At 42.4% G+C, this 18,618-nt stretch overlaps 2 protein-coding genes across 4 annotated transcripts in view; one reads left to right on the forward strand and one right to left on the reverse strand.

Annotated features, from left to right (window-relative positions):
• Positions 1–18,618, reverse strand: part of LOC135509554 (voltage-dependent calcium channel subunit alpha-2/delta-4-like) — an 81,357-nt gene that overhangs the window by 18,397 nt on the left and 44,342 nt on the right. For all 3 annotated transcript variants that reach the window (XR_010450948.1, XM_064930303.1, XM_064930302.1), the window contains exon 24: positions 17,798–17,869. Coding sequence is in view for 2 of the 3 variants with exons in the window: in XM_064930303.1 (XP_064786375.1) it covers positions 17,798–17,869 (72 nt within the window). In the remaining variant the exon portion in view is untranslated. The remainder of the gene's footprint in view (positions 1–17,797; positions 17,870–18,618) is intronic.
• Positions 2,496–17,381, forward strand: LOC135509750 (leucine-rich repeat and transmembrane domain-containing protein 2-like). Its single transcript, XM_064930653.1, has 5 exons — positions 2,496–2,612; positions 12,226–12,283; positions 14,269–14,390; positions 14,583–15,297; positions 15,475–17,381. The coding sequence occupies exons 1-5, from the start codon at positions 2,496–2,498 to the stop codon at positions 15,993–15,995; spliced, it is 1,533 nt and encodes a 510-aa protein (XP_064786725.1). The 3' UTR covers positions 15,996–17,381.

The raw sequence follows: 18,618 nt of genomic DNA on the forward strand, positions 1-18,618 counted from the left end.
TCTGGAGAGAGTTTGCTGCACTGAAAGTAAAGGGGCTGAATAATTTTGCACGCCCAATTTTTCAGTTTTTGATTTGTTAAAAACGTTTGAAATATCCAATAAATGTCGTTCCACTTCATGATTGTGTCCCACTTATTGTTGATTCTTCACAAAAAAATACAGTTTTATATCTTTATGTTTGAAGCCTGAAATGTGGCAAAAGGTCGCAAAGTTCAAGGGGGCCGAATACTTTCGCAAGGCACTGTATATCAGACGTCTTGCATAGTACTGTATATCAGAAGTCTTGCAAAGTACTGTATATCAGAAGTTTTGCAGAGTATACCAGATATTTTGCATAGTATATCAGATATTTTGCATCGTACGTCTGATGCTGTGCATAGTATTTTGGATGTTTTGCATAGTATATCAGATGTTTTGCATAGTGTGTCTGATGTTTTGAATAGTATATCAGAAGTTTTGCATAGTATATCAGAAGTTTTGCATAGTACATCTGATGTTGTGCATAGTACATCGGATGTTTTGCAGAGTATATCAGATGTTTTGCATAGTATGTCTGATGTTTTGCATAGTATGTCTGATGTTTTGCATAGTATATTGGATGTTATGCATAGTATGTTAGATGTTTTGCATAGTATGTCTGATGTTTTACATACAGTATTATGCCTGATTTTATACATAGTATGCCTGATGTTTTACATAGTATGTCTGATGTCTTGCATAGTATATCAGATGTCTTGCATAGTATATCAGATGTATTGCAGAGTGTATGAGATGTTTTGCATAGTGTGCCTGATGTTTTGAATAGTACATCAGAAGTTTTACATAGTACAGCAGAAGTTTTGCATGGTATTTCTGATGTCTTGCATAGTATGTCTGATGTTTTGCATAGTATATACAACGTCTTGCATAGTATGTCTGATGTTTTGCATAGTATATACAACGTCTTGCATAGTACTGTATATCAGGAGTCTTGCAAAGTACTGTATATCAGATGTTTTGCAGAGTATATCAGATATTTTGCAGAGTTTATCAGATATTTTGCAGAGTATATCAGATGTCTTGCATAGTATGTCTGATGTCTTGCATAGTATGTCTGATGTTTTGCATAGTATATCCAATGTCTTGCATAGTACTGTATTTCAGATGTTTTGCAGAGTATATCAGATATTTTGCAGAGTATATCAGATATTTTGCATAGTATGTCAGATATTTTGCATAGTATGTCAGATGTCTTGTATAGTATGTCTGATATTTTGCATAGTATATCCGATGTTTTGCATAGTATGTCAGATGTCTTGCATAGTATGTCTGATATTTTGCATAGTATATCCGATGTTTTGCATAGCATGTCAGATGTTTTGCATAGTATGTCTGATATTTTGCATAGTATATCCAATGTCTTGCATAGTACTGTATTTCAGATGTTTTGCAGAGTATATCAGATATTTTGCAGAGTATATCAGATATTTTGCATAGTATGTCAGATATTTTGCATAGTATGTCAGATGTCTTGTATAGTATGTCTGATATTTTGCATAGTATATCCGATGTTTTGCATAGTATGTCAGATGTCTTGCATAGTATGTCTGATATTTTGCATAGTATATCCGATGTTTTGCATAGTATGTCAGATGTCTTGTATAGTATGTCTGATATTTTGCATAGTATATCCGATGTTTTGCATAGTATGTCAGATGTCTTGCATAGTATGTCTGATATTTTGCATAGTATATCCGATGTTTTGCATAGCATGTCAGATGTTTTGCATAGTATGTCTGATATTTTGCATAGTATATCCGATGTTTTGCATAGCATGTCAGATGTTTTGCATAGCATGTCGGATGTTTTTCATAGTATGCCTGATGTTTTGCATAGTATGTTAGATGTTTTGCATAGTATGTCTGATGTCTTGCAGAGTATATCAGATGTTTTGTCTATATCATGTCTCTATTTTTGTTGTGGATCTTTTTTGACAGAGTGAAATATTTATAGCTAATACACATTTCTGTGAATCAATGACTATAAAGTACTATCTAATTGAATCCAAACAAATCTAAGTCAGCTAGTAACAATTGACCCTAATTTTCATAATGGCACATACATGCAGGCAGGTAGCCACGATGCACACAAAACCAAACACAGTCTGGTCACTCTACTAAAAATAGGGGTCATATCCCGAAACCGTAGCTCATCTGCAGTCTGGGGAACTGAGGAGTACCACCCACACACACTAACTGACTGATGCCGCGTGGTGCCAGGACAACAACCTCTCCCTCAACGTGATCAAGACAAAGGAGATGATTGTGGACTACAGGAAAAAGAGGACCGAGCACACCCCCATTCTCACCGATGGGGCTGCAGTGGAGCAGGTTGAGAGCTTCAAGTTCCTTGGTGTCCACATCATCAACAAACTAACATGGTCAAAACACACCAAGACAGTCGTGTAGAGGGCACGACATTGCCTTTTCCCCCTCAGGAGACTGAAAATATTTGGCATGGGTCCTCAGATCCTCAAAAGGTTCTACAGCTGCACCATCGAGAGCATGGTTGCTGGTTGCATCACTGCCTGGTATGGCAACAGCTCGGTCTCCAACCGCAAGACACTAAAGAGGGTAGTGCGAACGGCCCAGTACATCACTGGGGCCAAACTTCCTGCCATCCAGAACCTCTATACCAGGCGGTGTCAGAGGAAGGCCCTAAAAATTGTCAAAGACTCCAGCCATAGACTGTTCTCTGCTACCACATGGCAAGTGGTACCGGAGCACCAAGTCTAGGTCCAAGAGGCTTCTAAACAGCTTCTACTCCCAAGCCATAAGACTCCTGAACATCTAGTCAAATAAGCTACCCAGACTATTTGCATTGCTCCCTCGCTCCTCCCCTTCCCTCTCCACACCACTGCCACTCTGTTGTCATCTATGCATGGTCACTTTGATAACTCTACCTACATGTACATACTACCTGAACTGGCTGGTGCCCCCACACATTGACTCTGTACCGGCACCCCACTTGTATATATTGTTATTTTTTGCTGTTGCTCTTTAATTACTTGTTACTTTTATCTCTTATTCTTATCCATATTTTTTTTAAACTGCACTGTTGGTTAGGGGCTCGTAAGTAAGCATTTCACTGTAAGGTCAACACCTGTTGTAGTTGGTGCATGTGACTAATAACATTTGATTTGATCTGATTTGATTTTGACAAGGTGATATGCATCACCAATAGTATGGGATGATAGGTTGATGACAGAGATACACCTTTAAACCCCCTCTTGGAGTAGAGTAACTTGGTGGTGACATTTTATTGGACAGAATAGAGGAAATGCCAATCAGAAGACCGACTATATACCTACCTCCCTGTCAGACATTACCTACCTTTCCTGAGAGACCAATGACACAGCAGAATGAGTCATCTCATAATGACATGATCATTGTCAGTAGCAGGAGGAATTCCTGACTGCCTTGCATTAGCCACTGGTGCAGCAGTGGTGCTTTTATTGTTTTGCTGCTTTGCTGCAGTCACACACACACACACACACACACACACACACACACACACACACACACACACACACACACACACACACACACACACACACACACAACGACCTTCACTGTAGGCATTTTGGGACAGACCCCGATACAGATCAGGGTACAGCCTTTACAAGAACCTATATTTGACACTCACATCTTCTGTGAGGTACTGAGCTATATCAGCTGATTCCACCCGCCCTCTCTGCCTCTCTCTCTTTCTCTCTCTCCCTCTCTCTCTGTCCCCCCCCCATCTCACTCCCTCTCCTTTTTCATTCAGCTGTAACACACTGTACTATTTTTTACTATTTTGGCCAAACCAGGCGTAATGCATGCATACACACACACACACGCACGTACACATGCACACACGCAAGCAGACAAACCATCAGACACACCCACATGGCACGCATATATGTGCCATAGAAACTGCACAGCACTCTCCTCCAGGATCATATAAAGACGTGGTGTATCCTGCAAGAGCGACAGTGCGTTAGCTCTCTCGCACACACACACACACACACACACACATACACACTGAGCTAGACTGAACCTCTGGACAGTAGTGCACTCAGACTACAAGGAAAAGCAGAGTTGGAAAGAGGACCCGAGAGGAGAGGAGAGAGGAGAGGAGAGGAGAGGGAGAGCCACTGCTCTGAGAGACAGAGGGAGAGAGAGAGAGAAAACAAAAGAGAAGACTGGAGCATGTGTTTCTCGACCAAGAACATCTCCCCTTGGGATCCCAGCATCTGCATAAAGCAGGAGAGACAGCTGAACCGAACCACATGCAGCTAAAGGACCTTTCCCCAAGCTCCTCAGTTAGCAGCATTATCAGATGAAGCATATTATTTTTCCCACACGGGGAGGATAAAAGACACTACTATAGCACTTTTCTTGTAGAATTATTGTAAGAACTATAGCACTTTGGAGGCTGAAACAGATGGTGAGTACTGCGCTGCGCTGTGTGTGTGTGTGTGTGTGTGTGTGTGTGTGTGTGTGTAAAAGCATCTGTTGTTGGGAAGGTTTTCTCTTTCTTTAGGCTTCTTGTGAGAGAATATTACAACTACTAGGCTAACGCATCGAGTCTGTACGCAATAAGAACGTAGTTGTTACCAGAAAACAGGCTGACTGTTCTCCCCCCTCATTCCAGTGCAATTATCAGAGTAAACTAATCCATAAACTTGTGGGAGCAAAATGAAACCAAGGGGAATTGCCATTGACCAAGCTGCAGTAAAGGTATCATTGCAATGCAGGTAGTGTGCACTGGGATGAAAACCACTAACTTTAGGGCTTTATAAAAACGTGAAAGAAGACTGCGGACATACAGCAGAGTACGTAGCTGAATAACCTTGTATATCAACTTTGCATGCAGACTTCCAGTATCGGAAGTTGGTAAGATAAATAACATAAATGGACATGTTCCATACAGCATGAGTTCACACTGTCTGGCCGTCTTTTATAAACTCCATAGCAGTGGTTCTCAAACCTCTCCTTGGGGAACCTCAGCCACTCCGTGTATTTGAACTATTCCACAGCAACGCCTTGACTAGGTGAGTTCAGGTTGAGCTAGTTCAGGGCTACAAAAACATGAAATGTCTGGGTGTCCCTGAGGAGAGGTTTGAGAACCACTGCTGTACAGTACATTGAGACAGCCGGTTTTGCGGTCTGACAACAACACAGCTTAGGACAAGAAATAACTTAGAACAAGGGACATGCGATACTGTAGATGTAGAGTTCAACACTGGGGACTATGTGTTGTTCTATGTGTTCTGTGTTCCACCACCTGCCAGACAGCCATCTGGAATCATAACTAGCATCTGTGCAGCAGTCTAAACCCTGCTGCCACGGAGGATTGAGACCACGGTCCTAATCTGGGGCAGGAATAACTCCACATTTACAACCATCGTTAATGCGTTAGTCACATAAGTGGGAGGCGGACGGGAGGCCTAATCTGATGTGATCTGTGTGATGGTGCACTTGATGGGACAAGCTGTCAAACGCAGTTCGTAAACACCATCTCTTGTAATTAAACACTTGGTATAAATAATGTGTGATACTGTGATGCACTCACCCCTGAGCTGGAACCTTTGCATACACAAATCAGATATATTGGCTCCCTTGCACTTTATAATGGAGTGCAATGGAGCAAAATGTGATGTTTTCTCTTCTTAAAGCTGGTTGAATGGCTTTTTGTACCCTGTAGAGACCTGCAACTTACCACAGGTGAGATCAATTACAGAGTAAACAAAATAACTTGCCTCCAACCAAATGAATGAGAATTCTGAATCATTTAGACCAAGATTCTTTTGGGCATTTCATGTAAACAATCTCGATGTCAGTTTAGATGTTTTTCTACTTCTTCTTAGTCCCGTGTAGCTGTAAATCAAACGAATACACTTGTGAACTTGAATTTGAACACATTTTTTAAAGAAATAGTCAATTGTGCAAGAGTGCCAACACACCTAAACACATCTGTACAGTTGACCATGTGTCCAAACACGAACACGTCTGTCTACCCTCCTTCTGTGGGCAAGTCTGTACTAAATTATTGATGCTAGCTTTTTGTTGTTGTGCCCCTCCCCCCACCACCCCAAAAGCTTCTCTCAGTGGCTGGTACTATAATTCAATGAAAGGCAGCCCCCCACTGGAAAAGACTCCCAAGTGCTTCAATAACTTCAACTTCGCTACTGTACTGGACGTGCATGCTTCCCCCCCAAAATTAGGACAATCCATTGAGTGAGTGAGAACCCCGGTAGGGAAGTGAAAGCTGATTGAAGGACTGAATGAAAAGTGCTCTGATGTGGGATAGAGAGTGTGAGAGTCTGTGTGTGTGTGTGTGTGTGCGTGATATGTAAATGGCAGGGGTGTGGCCAGAGGCACCTTCTGTTCAAAACCATAACCACAGAAAATTTTAAATACATTTAATTGTGTACCGCCCCTCGGTGTTCCTTCTTTTATACTTGGCTTAGGGCAGTGTGTGTGTGTGTGTGTGTGTGTGTGTGCAGTGCATTCAGAAAGTATTCAGACCCCTTGACCTTTTCCACATTTTGTTACTTTACAAACTTATTCTAAAATTGTTTTAAATACATTTAAAATCTGCATCAATCGACACACAATACCCTATAATAACAAAGAAAGAACAGGTTTAAAAAAATCTAAAACAGAAAAACTAAGCCATGAGGTTAAAGGAAGAGCTCCGAGACAGGATTGTGCCAAACATTTCTGCAGCATTGAAGATCCCCATCATTCTTAAAAGGTAGAAGTTTGGAACCACCAAGACTACTAGAGCTGGCCGCCCGGCCAAACTGAGCAATCGGGGTAGAAGGGCCTTGGTCAGGGAGGTGACCAAGAACCCGAAGGTTACTCTGACAGAGCGCCAGAGTTCCACCGAGGAGATGGGAGAACCTACCAGAAGGACAACAATCCCTGCAGCACTCCACCAATTTTTTTTATTTGAATTTTACCTTTATTTAACTAGGCAAGTCAGATAATTAAGAACAAAATATTATTTTCAATGACGGCCTAGGAACAGTGGGTTAACTGCCTTGTTCAGGGGCAGAACGACAGATTTTTACCTTGTCAGCTCAGGGATTCGATATTGCAACCTTTCGGTTACTAGTCAAACGCTCAAACCACTAGGCTACCTGTCACACCATTCAGGCCTTTATGGTAGAGTGGTCAGAAGGAAGCCACTCCTCAGTAAAAGGAACATGACAGCCCTCTTAGTGTTTGCCAAAAGGCAACTAAAAACTGTCAGACCATGAGAACCCAAGATTCTCTGGTCTGATGAAACTAAGATTTAACTCTTTGGTCTGAATGCCAAGCGTCACATCTGGAGGAAACCTGGCATCATCCCTACAATGAAGCAGGGTGGTGGCAGCATCATGCTGTGGGGATGTTTTTCGTGGCAGAGATTGGGAGACTAGTCAGGGTCGAGAGAAAGATGAACGGAGCAAAGTACGGAGAGGTGTGTGTGCCTTTCCAAATCATGTCCAATCAATTGAATTTACCACAGGTGGACTCTAATCAAGTTGTAGAAATGTCTGAAGGATGATCAATGGAAACAGGATGCACCTGAGCTCAATTTTGAGTCTCATAGCAAAGGGACTGAGTACATATGTAAACAAGGCATGTCTGTTTATTATTTCTTTTAATTATATGTTTGCAAAAATGTCTAAGAACCTGTTTTCACTTTGTCATTATGGGGTATTGTGCATAGATTGAAAAGGGGAAAAAATTGTAATCAATTTTAGAATAAGGCTGAAATGTAACCAAATGTGGAAAAAGTAAAGGGGTCTGAATACTTTCCGAATGCACTGTGATTCAGGAGTAACGTGCAAACAGAATAATATGCCCCACCAACATTGGACAGCTTTACAGAAAACCCTCAAATTGCTGAAATAAGTTCATTAATAAATTATGAGTAAAAAAAACTGAAAACTAAAATAGCAGTGCAGATGGCACTCTTTTTGCTGAGTGCAGATATTTATTATAGGTTGTTCTGGGGTCACGTGTCGCATGTGATGTGAAATGTTCCACATCATATGTTTTCAGATTTCAAGTTTTCACATGATTTACCATGTGAAATGTCACTCGCCATGTTCCAAAAACACATTTTCACATGATTTACCATGTGAAATGTCACACGCCATGTTCCAAAAACACATTTTCACATGATTTACCATGTGAAATGTCACTCGCCATGTTCCAAAAACACATTTTCACATGATTTACCATGTGTTTTTGGAACACTGCGTGTGACATTTCACATTTTCACATGATTTCATGTGAAATTTCACATTTTAAGTGTGAAATCATGTGATTTTTCACGTACAATCATGCAGTTCAACATGCGATAACTTGAAACTACACTGTTAGCTATTGCTGCTAATTTTGTGGTAGATGTTGTCTTAATACAGTCAATGTCTACAGTAATAAGATACTTTATCAGTGTTTTGATAAACAGTATATTTACTGCCAATCGCAATGCACTTGTGTACTTTTTGGCAAGTCCTAAAAATGAACTTGACATGCCTCACTTGCAACTAAAGGTAGAGTTGACAATTCGATGGAAATACAATTTTTATTTTGTATATGAAAACTTAAGCGAAAAAGTACATCTTGTGTGCACTACATCACACTGATTTGTATCCTCAACAAGTCAGGTTGGTGGAAACGTAAACGTAATGCCGATTTTAGAATATTCACATGAGAATCTGTCGCCAATTGGATGGAAAACTAGCTATTTATGCAATTTCAACGTTGTTTGAGTTGCTTTCTGTATCCCCAAATTTGCTTGACCTGATTTTTCATGGCTCAAAGCATCCACGTTTCTTGACATAGGTGTCTCAAAGAGCTGTCAGTCAAGTTGAGCTCATGAATATAAGCTCCCCGCCCACGGAGACTGTCTTTTCAACATTCGTGGCAGTTAGCATGAGAGAAAAAGTTTTGCATTTCTATCCCCCAAAATTATAATGAGTGATATCATAGTCACTCAAAAGCCTATTTTTTTTACAAGGGAATCATAATAACTGTTCAGGACCTTTTTAAGGTATTGGAAAATGCATAATTCTTTTACACATTTGCAGGACAGATAACGTCAAAGGAGGTGCCCCATTTGAATTGGCATGACCATCAAACTCAAACTGCTACAACATTTCCACTGACGGTTGGCACAAATACATAGATAGTTGACCACACCCACAGACATGCTAATTACCCCACCTATCAAAAGTGCAGTGATGATCATACCATATATTCAAAATATTGAATTGGAAAATGTTCCCATTATATATACTTTTTGTACCCCAGGTAACAACACTGTAGTGTAACCTAACCATACCATTATGTTTTAACTGTGTCAATATACAGTACCAGTCAGAAGTTTGAACACCTACTCATTCAAGGGTTTTTCTTGGTTTTTAGTATTTTCTACATTGCAGAATAAGTAGTGAAAACTTCAAAACTATGAAATAACACATATGGGATCATGTAGTAACCAAAAATGCATTGAACAAATCAAAATATATTTTATATTTCAGATTCTTCAAAGTAGCCACCCTTTGCCTTGGTGACAGCTTTGTACACTCTTGGCATTCTCTCAACTAGCTTCATGAGGTTGTCACCTGGAAAGCATTTTAATTAACAGGTGTGCCTTGTTAAAAGTTGATTTGTGGAATTTCTTTCCTTAACGTATTTGAGCCAATCAGTTGTGTTTTGAAAAGGTAGGGATAGTATACAAAATATAGACCTATTTGTTAAAAGACCAAGTCCATATTATGGCAAGAAAAGCTCAAATAAGCAAAGAGAAATGAAAGTCCATCATTACTTTAAGACATGAAGGTCAGTCAATCCAGAACATTTGAAGAACTTTGAAAGATTCTTCAAGTGCAGTCGCAAAAACCATCAAGCGTTTTGATGAAGCTGGCTCTCATGAGGACCGCCACAGGAAAGGAAGACCCAGAGTTACTTCTGCTTGCAGAAGATAAAGTTCATTAGAGCTACCAGCTTCAGAAATTGTAGCCCATATAAATGCGTCACAGAGTTCAGGTAACAGACATCTCAACATCAACTGTTCAGAGGAGACTAAGGCCTTTGTGGTCAAATTGCTGCAAATAAACCACTACTAATGAAAACCAATGAGAAGAAACTTGCTTGTGTGAAGAAACATGACTGGTGGAAATCTGTTCTTTGGTCTGATGAGTCCAAATGTTAGATTTTTGGTTCAGCTTGCCATGTCTTTGTGAGACGCAAATAGGTGAATGGATGATTTCCGCATGTGTGGTTCCCACCGTGAAGCATGGAGGTGTGATGGTGTGGGGGTGCTTGCTGGTGACACTGTTAATAATTTCTTTAGAATTCAAGGCACACATAACCAGCATGGCTAACACAGCATTCTGCATTGATATCCCATCCCATCTGGTTTGCGCTTAGTGGGAGTATCATTTGCTTTTCAACAGGACAATGACCCAACACACCTCCAGGCTGTGTAAGGGCTATTTGACCAAGAAGGAAAGTGATGGAGTGCTGCATCAGATGACCTGGCCTCTACAATCACCCGACCTCAACCCAATTGTGATGGTTTGGGATGCGTTGGACCACAAAGTGAAAGAAAAGTAGGCAACAAGTGCTCAGCACATGTGGGAACTCATTCAAGGCTGTTGGAAAAGCATTCCAGGTGAAGCTGGTTGAGAGAATGCCAAGAGTGTGCCGAGCTGACATCAAGGCTACTTTGAAGAATCTAAAATGTATATTTATTTGGCTACGACATGATTCCATGTGTGCTATTTCATAGTTTTGATGTCTTTACTATTATTCTACAATGTCAAAAATAGTAAAAAATAAAGAAAAACCCTGGAATGAGTACTGTAGGTGTGTCCAAGGTTTTGACTGGTACTGTTTGTTCCAAGCAATTGGTATGAACCTGGTGGCACTGCAGACACGTCGATGCACTCCCAACCGACCAGTTGAAAGTTCAAAGCATTCATTTATGCTCTACATCAAGTGTCTTTTGAGCACTGCTAGTTTTAAATTGTTGTTACGTTGATGGTGATTACGAGACCATTATTTATTTGATTCTGTGCAGCTTTTAGCGAAGTGCCGAAATACATTATTGCCAATAAGTCTGTGGCCATATCTCTTTCACACTCACATGTTTGGCAATGTAGCTGCACTGTAGCAGGACATTTCAGTTTGCTTGCAACTAAGACGTTATGAATTGAAATCCCATTTAAGGGTAAGTCCCAATTGTGGTCACAGTACACGATTTTACAGTAATTGAAATCAGAATACATCAGAGCAATCTTGAGGGAATACTATTTGAGTCAGCAAAGGATATTCATATGATAGGTGAGATATACAAAACCTTGCAGAGAGGCTGTCCAACTGACAATCTCTTTGAAAAAAATATAAAAACTATCAGAACCAATACTTTACAATAACTGACATTGGCACAAGATGGAGGGAATGTTGCAACGTAACTAATGAAAATGTATGCTCAATCCAGTATAAACTAATGTATAGAATGTATTATATAAGAGGCAAACTTGACAAATTCTACAGCACAACGGCAGGGTCATGTCTTAAGTATAAAACTAACATTGACTCAATTATCCATGACTTCTGGGAATGTTATGAAATCCAAAAGTTATGGGCGGAGTTAGAAAGTTGGCTGTCAGAAGTATTACAATTTAAATGTACTTTTAATCTGTCTGTCTGCATATTTCAAATTTGATTTGTCAAAGGTAGACCCTACAGTGAAATGCTTACTTACAAGCCAAGAGGGGTCTGGGAAACCCTTTGATTAGCTGTTCAGGCTAATCTGGGGGTAGAAGCTGCTATGAAGCCTTTTGGACTTAGACTTCGCGCTCTGGTACCTCTTGCTGTGTGGTAGCAGAGAGAACAGTCTATGACTAGGGTGGCTGGAGTCTTTGACAATTTTTAGGACCTTCCTCTGACACCGCCTGGCATAGAGGTCCTGAATGGAAGGAAGCTTGGCCCCAGTGATGTACTGGGCCATACGTACTACCCTCTGTAGTGCCTTGCAGTCGGAAACTGAGCAGTTTCCATACCAGGTGGTGATGCAACCAGTCAGGATGCTCTCAATGGTGCAGCTGTAGAACCTTTTGAGTCTCCTGAGGGGGAATAGGCTTTGTCGTGCCCTCTCCATGACTGTCTTAGTGTGTTTGGACTATGAAAGTTGGGTGATGTGCACACCAAGGAACTTGAAGCCTTCAACCTGCTCCACTGCAGCCCGGGTGAGATTGGGGGCGTGCTCGGTTTTCCGTTTGCTGTAGTCCACAATCATCTCCTTTTGTGTTGATCATGTTGAGGGAGAGGTTGTTGTCCTGGCACCATGCAGTCATGCCAGGTCTCTGATGAAAGTGCTCAAAACACCTTTTATCAGATCTTCCCATTTCATCTCCATCTGCTATCACCTCCTTGATGCTGGACCTCTGGCAGAGAGGTCAGGGTAATCTTCTCAAGGCCCCAGCACTAATGGAGGAATGAGGATTACCTCATCTTCTTAAGGATGGTTAAGCTGCACTCAAACAATGCTGGGTTATTTGGTTGACCCAACTGCATAACTGCAGGCATTGGGTCACTTAGTCGGGGTTTGTTTCTTTAAAAACTGCTGTGTTATTGATGCTGGGTAAGGGTTTATTGGTGATGGGTTATTGAGATATGACTCACTGTGTCAGATCGAATGATTGGAGGCATGGCTTAGTATGGGTGTGGCTTTCAGATAGTTGTTTTTAGTCATCCATAAGAGTAAAAGTCATTCCTGTTCATCTGTTTTGTTGTATAATTAATACATGGCAAAGTTGAACATTGACATGTTTGTAGTTTCAATAAGGCTGATAGAAGTGTTTGAGTTCCTTATTTGCCTTATATAAACTTAACATGATGAACAGGAATGTAATTTACTCTCACCGGTGGCCAATTAGATCTGGCTGATAGCCACACCCTGAATACTCCACACCTCCTGAAAATAACCAAAGGATTATGTTAAAAAATGACCCAGCTGCTAGGTCATACCAGTCTGAGAGGACAAAATGCCCAACTAATGGTTAAATTAACCCATGTTTGGGTAAGCCTCAAAGTGAACTGAGTATACACTCAACGCTGAACGTGTTCTGTCCAATATTTACTAGCGCCGGGTTAACAAAAAACCCAAATAGTTTTTAACACAGCATTTATTTTTTTTTTGAGTGTGGTGTTGCTGCACTGGTGACAGCTCCAGTCAGTGACAGAACACTGTGGTTCATCTGACTCCAGATCAGATGTACTCATCATGCTCTGATTAAACAGGACACGCATCGCACACCTCACATGTCAAACAGAAGAACACCCAATGAAGATACTCTAATATAACCAAGTGCACCTAAAACTGGGAAACAGATGCAAGAACACTTCATATCAAAATTTGAGGAACAGAGGCAACTACACTTCCTACTGAAAATTGAGAAACAGAACCAAATGCACCCAATTCTGAGAAATACAACCAAGCACACCCAATACTGAGACACGAAGATATAACCAAGCACACCCAATACTCAGGCGTCAAACTTCACAAAACCAAACAATACTGTAAGTGCCCTCAATGCCTCCTAACTCTACCTACAGTTGAATACAGGAAATAATGTTGTATAACCCTAGTGAGAGTACAGCGTATGAGAATGTAAGAGGAAAGGAAGAGGAGGAGAGCCTTTGTGGAGGGATGACAAAAGAAGGACCTTGAGGCTCCTCTAAACTGGTTCTACTAAGTGGCAGCAGAGGCACGCATGATGGAGCTCCATAATCTCTCTCTAATCATGACATTTAGGACACATTTCTCCCTTTCTCTCTCTCTCTCTCTCCTGTGTGACTGTCTGCAGGTGAAAGATGAGGGTTGTCTGTGTTCTGTAGAAAGTTAACTTTGACTTCATCTCCATACAGTATTTACATTTCCTTAGTATCAAGCCCCCCCCCCCAAGTCTTCAACAGTCAGAGGGATAAGAGGGTGAAGTATAGAATGATGTTGTTCCAAATCAGATGGAAAAGATTGTTGTCCTTCCTAATCTGTACATGTGGCATATTATCATATTCATTATTATATAAGAAGAGAGTTAAACTGCCAACAATCTCTCTCCTACACATCCAAATACGCAATGTGTATTGCTCATCTGATGACTCCTTTTCTCTCTTTCTCATTCTCTCTTTTGCTTTTTTTCAGTCTTTCTTTCTGTTTTCCATTTACCAGGGTTCTGCATAGCTGGTGGGTGGCATAAGGACGGCACCTACTGCCAGTGCCAGTCTATGGTGGCACCAGAGTGGGCAGAGCAGACATGCAGCCCCTTGACAGGACCCACCCGGAGAGCCTGGGTGAGTTACTACCGCAGGGGGCTGATTGACAGGCAGAAGTGTATAGTTACTTGTCTTTTAAATTGATTTCAGAATTTCCTGTACGTAGATTTGACTTGGCATCCAACGAATTCTGGGGGTTGATTTAGATTACTCAGACATTTGGCGAAAATCTTGCACTGGTCATGTCATTAAAATGCGTAATCAAATTTCTCTCCTTTAAATCTCTCCTCTCCTTCCTCCCGAGTCTATGCAGCCCTGCCCAGTCTACTGCTGGTACTGCTCGGTCTGCTACAGGCGGCTAGCGGTTGTCCCACCTTGTGCATCTGCAAAAGCAATGGCACAGACTGTACAGGCCTGGCTCTGCTCTCCCTAACCACCGTCCTGCCCCTGCTGCCCCAGGACACCCGCACCCTCCGCCTGCCCCACAACAACCTCTCCTCCCTAGGCGACGGGGACCTGTCCAACCTCAGCGCTCTGGAGCTCCTGGACCTCTCCGACAACCACCTCTTCAGCCTGCAGCCAGGGGCATTCTCTGGACTCAGTAGCCTCCAGTGGCTCAACCTCTCTGGTAACAATCTGGGTGACTGCCCCCTTCTTACCTCTCTTGACCCCAGTAACCAGACGGAGGTGACACAGAGTAACAGGAGTTGCTGGGGGCTGAGCCGAGAGCTGTTCCAGGGTCTGTGGACACTGAAAGGGCTGGACTTGTCGCTGAACGGCCTGGTTGTTCTGCCCATGGGCCTGCTGGACGAGCTCCAGGGCCTGGCCTGGCTGTCTCTGGCTGGAAACAAGCTGCAGAGCTTGGACAGAGCCACCTTCCAGCCCCTGGGCAGCCTGTTGAGCCTCCAACTGGCAGGGAACCCATGGGAGTGTGACTGCAACCTGAGGGACTTCAAGCACTGGATGGAGTGGATGCTGTACAGACGTGAGTGCTACGTTGTGTAATGAAAGGCTTTAAGGTTACAATGTTTCATGTACAGCCAAGTCATTGTTGCCTTCGTTCCATGTCATGCACTACTCTGATACTGTATCAAGTATGTAAATGAGAATGATTAGCTATTGATTGTGTTAATGATCCACTGCATCACTCTCTGTGTCTCAGACGGGCAGGTGGATGCTGTGAAGTGCAACCTCCCCAAAGAGCTGAGGGGGCAGGACATCCGCAGCATCCCCATAGAGATGTTCAACTACTGCCTGCAGCTGGACAACCAGGACAGTGTCCCTGGCTACAACGGGCGCAGAGGAGGAAGCCCACCCTGCGTCGGTCGGATTAACGGACCCATGAACGGGCCCCAGGTTAACCAAGAAGAATGTGTGCGCCAGCGCTACCGGCCCGTTAGCGTGCGCAGGGCCTGGGGGACTCAGATCGTGGCGGCGTGTGTGTGCGGCGTGGTGTGCGTGTTGATGGTGGTGGCGGCCACCTACGGCTGTATCTACGCCTCTCTCATGGCCAAGTACCAGAGGGAGCTGAAGAACAGAGGGCAGCCCCTGATGGCGGGGGAGGGAGGGGGGGAGACAGATGCTGAGGACGGAGCCTGTATGTCCTCCCTAACATCACCAGATGAACCAGAGCTGAAGGAGTCCAGCCCGATAGTCCACGGATACAGAATAACAGGCTTTTGACCATTGTTTTTCTGACTGGCTGAAATTCCTGTTAGAAGCATTCAGTGGACTGAACTGAATGTCGTACTCCCCTGTGCTAGGGCATTCTAGGTGAGGGAATGTATGGAGCTGAGAAAGATTATCCCTGCTGCACATTGCTGGTGGTGGAGTCATACAGACATGATCATACAGGCGATCGTATAGAGGAAAAACTGGAATCCTGCTTTGCTTCAAGACGTGTGGATGCTCTGTGGTTTGTTCTGCCCTGTGACTCTTTAGTCAGGTCTCCAAATGTGTGTTCATGATTTTGGCACCTCTGCACCTTGGTTAAAGAGACGTTCCTCAAAATTGTCTTTGGAATTGTTATTATTCTTTGATCCCACCGTTGTCAAAGTTATTTGTGTTTGAAGCAAAACATGTCAACAGATCATAGATTAAGTCAACATGTTGAATATCCCTGTCCAATATCCCTGTGTTGTAACTGTGCCTAATGTTTCGCTACAATAAGCCCAGGTAAACAATCCCAGTAGTGGTTGTCGCTCAATTAGTTGGATATGAGATAACCAAAAAATAGTTGATATGAATGTACTGAGAAATTAATGTTAAAGCAGTCTTATACCTGTGCTCATGTGTAGTTGCTTAATTTAATATTCCAAATCATATCTATGCAGAGGTAGCCTGCTTTCAATGTTCCAAAGCCATACAATACAATAGCACGCTACTGACCTCTAGAGGATGTTATTATAACAGCAGCTGAAGAGAATCAGTTCCATAAATAGCAGCCATATTCATTACAAACTGAATCTAGTTGTCAGCTATTTCCATTTAACCGTTTAGAACTGTCAAATAGATCATCAACACTGCCCTAAAAAAGGTGTGTGTATATATATAACAATCTCCTTATTTAGTTAACCCTTATTTTTGTCTCTATGTTAAAGCTGAAATCTGCGTAAGGTAAAACAGCGCCACTGGTCGCCCCCCAGGTGTTATTGTTTTTGTTTTGTTCAGGAAATGGAGTAGAGGAGCATCCAGCATCATGGTAAAATAAAATGGTAATACGTACTCTACTGTTCTATCGCATGTGCAATGATGTCTGAGGGGGGAAAAAACAGTTTGGTTGTTTGAAGTAACGTTTTTGTTTTGGAAGTAGCAGTTTCACCGCTACGGATTCCAGCTTTAAGGGCCACAGCTTTAAGGGCCACAGCTTTAAGGGCCACACACACCCTATGCAAACAGAGCAACGGCGCGTCGTATACAGTCCCTTCCAAAATTTGAGCCACACAAAAGAACATAGAACTACGTAGAAAACAACGCTCCATCACTGGGTTTGCATAGTTTACGTAAAGTGTGTAGGGGCCTTTAAGCACATTCAGTTTATCTGCCCTTCAGGTTTGCTCCAGAAGACGAAGTGAGAAATGTGATATTCTGTTCATCACGCCGATGAAAATAAAGCATTTATTTATCTATGTTGACCGTCACAATTTATTCCCGGCTGAATTTTTCATTCTAGCTATATTTAAGAGACAGGACATGAAAAAAAGCCTATGAAGATGTGAAAACATCACAGTTGTCACAGGAACACACACTCAACAGTAACCATGGTCTTTTGGGGACGAGACAAATGGAGTGCTTCCCTCTCCACAAGAGAATGTGTGTCAAACATTTAGCAGTAGCGCCCCAGAGAGTACTACTACCAGTATGAACACTTCTATGTGTATTGAACACTTCAGTACACATAGAAGCCACAAGATGCATCAACGCCTCCAGCAGTTGTGAAAAGGAGCCAGACATTTCAGAGAGAGTAAAAGACAGCAGAAGCTTACCTCCAGCCATGGCTGTCTTGCCTCCCGATGACACAGTCACAGCTGTGACAGCTATGACATACCTGGACGCCCCTGTCACAACAGAATCAACCATCAGTCTCACACCACCTCTGCAGTGGCATACTACAGTTTCATTTTCCATTTTCCATTTTTTTTTACACGGCTTATGACATGTTCATATCCTATCAGGGGAAGTTTGGAAGGGAACCATAGTCCCTCTAGTGATTTAATAGAATCTCTATGTCATAAACCCTTGAAGTTCCAGAAGGGGTGGGAAATGGCAGCCATATTGGTCAGGGAGAAATTCAAACCAGTCTAATGAGAATGAATGGCAGCAGAGGCATAGTCCTGGTTTTACTTATGCAAGAGCCTGTGGGCCCGTGGTACGCAAGTTAACCTCTGACCTATTGTATGTCTGTATATTAGAATTACGGTCAATTCAGCTAAAATTCCTGCCAGTTTGGGTTTGATTATGACATTTCTCAATAGTGATTCCACTCAATTCCTAAATTGACTGGGTAGAAGACAGAATTCACTAGACTGGTGCCAGGTCGGCTTACCAACACCTATGGCCATTGTCATGACAAGTGTTGGTAAGACAGCACAAACAGATGTGTGACCAGGCTAGGAATTGAACTCAACCATGGATCACATGGGGCGGCAGGGTAGCCTAGTGGTTAGAGCGTTGGACTTGTATCCGGAAGGTTGCAAGTTCAAATCCCCGAGCTGGCAAGGTACAAATCTGTCGTTCTGTCCCTGAACAGGCAGTTAACCCACTGTTCCTAGGCCGTCATTGAAAATAAGAATTTGTTCTTAACTGA

Source organism: Oncorhynchus masou, chromosome 22 (genome assembly GCF_036934945.1).
Source record: "Oncorhynchus masou masou isolate Uvic2021 chromosome 22, UVic_Omas_1.1, whole genome shotgun sequence".
In the NCBI taxonomy this organism is placed as follows: domain Eukaryota; kingdom Metazoa; phylum Chordata; class Actinopteri; order Salmoniformes; family Salmonidae; genus Oncorhynchus; species Oncorhynchus masou.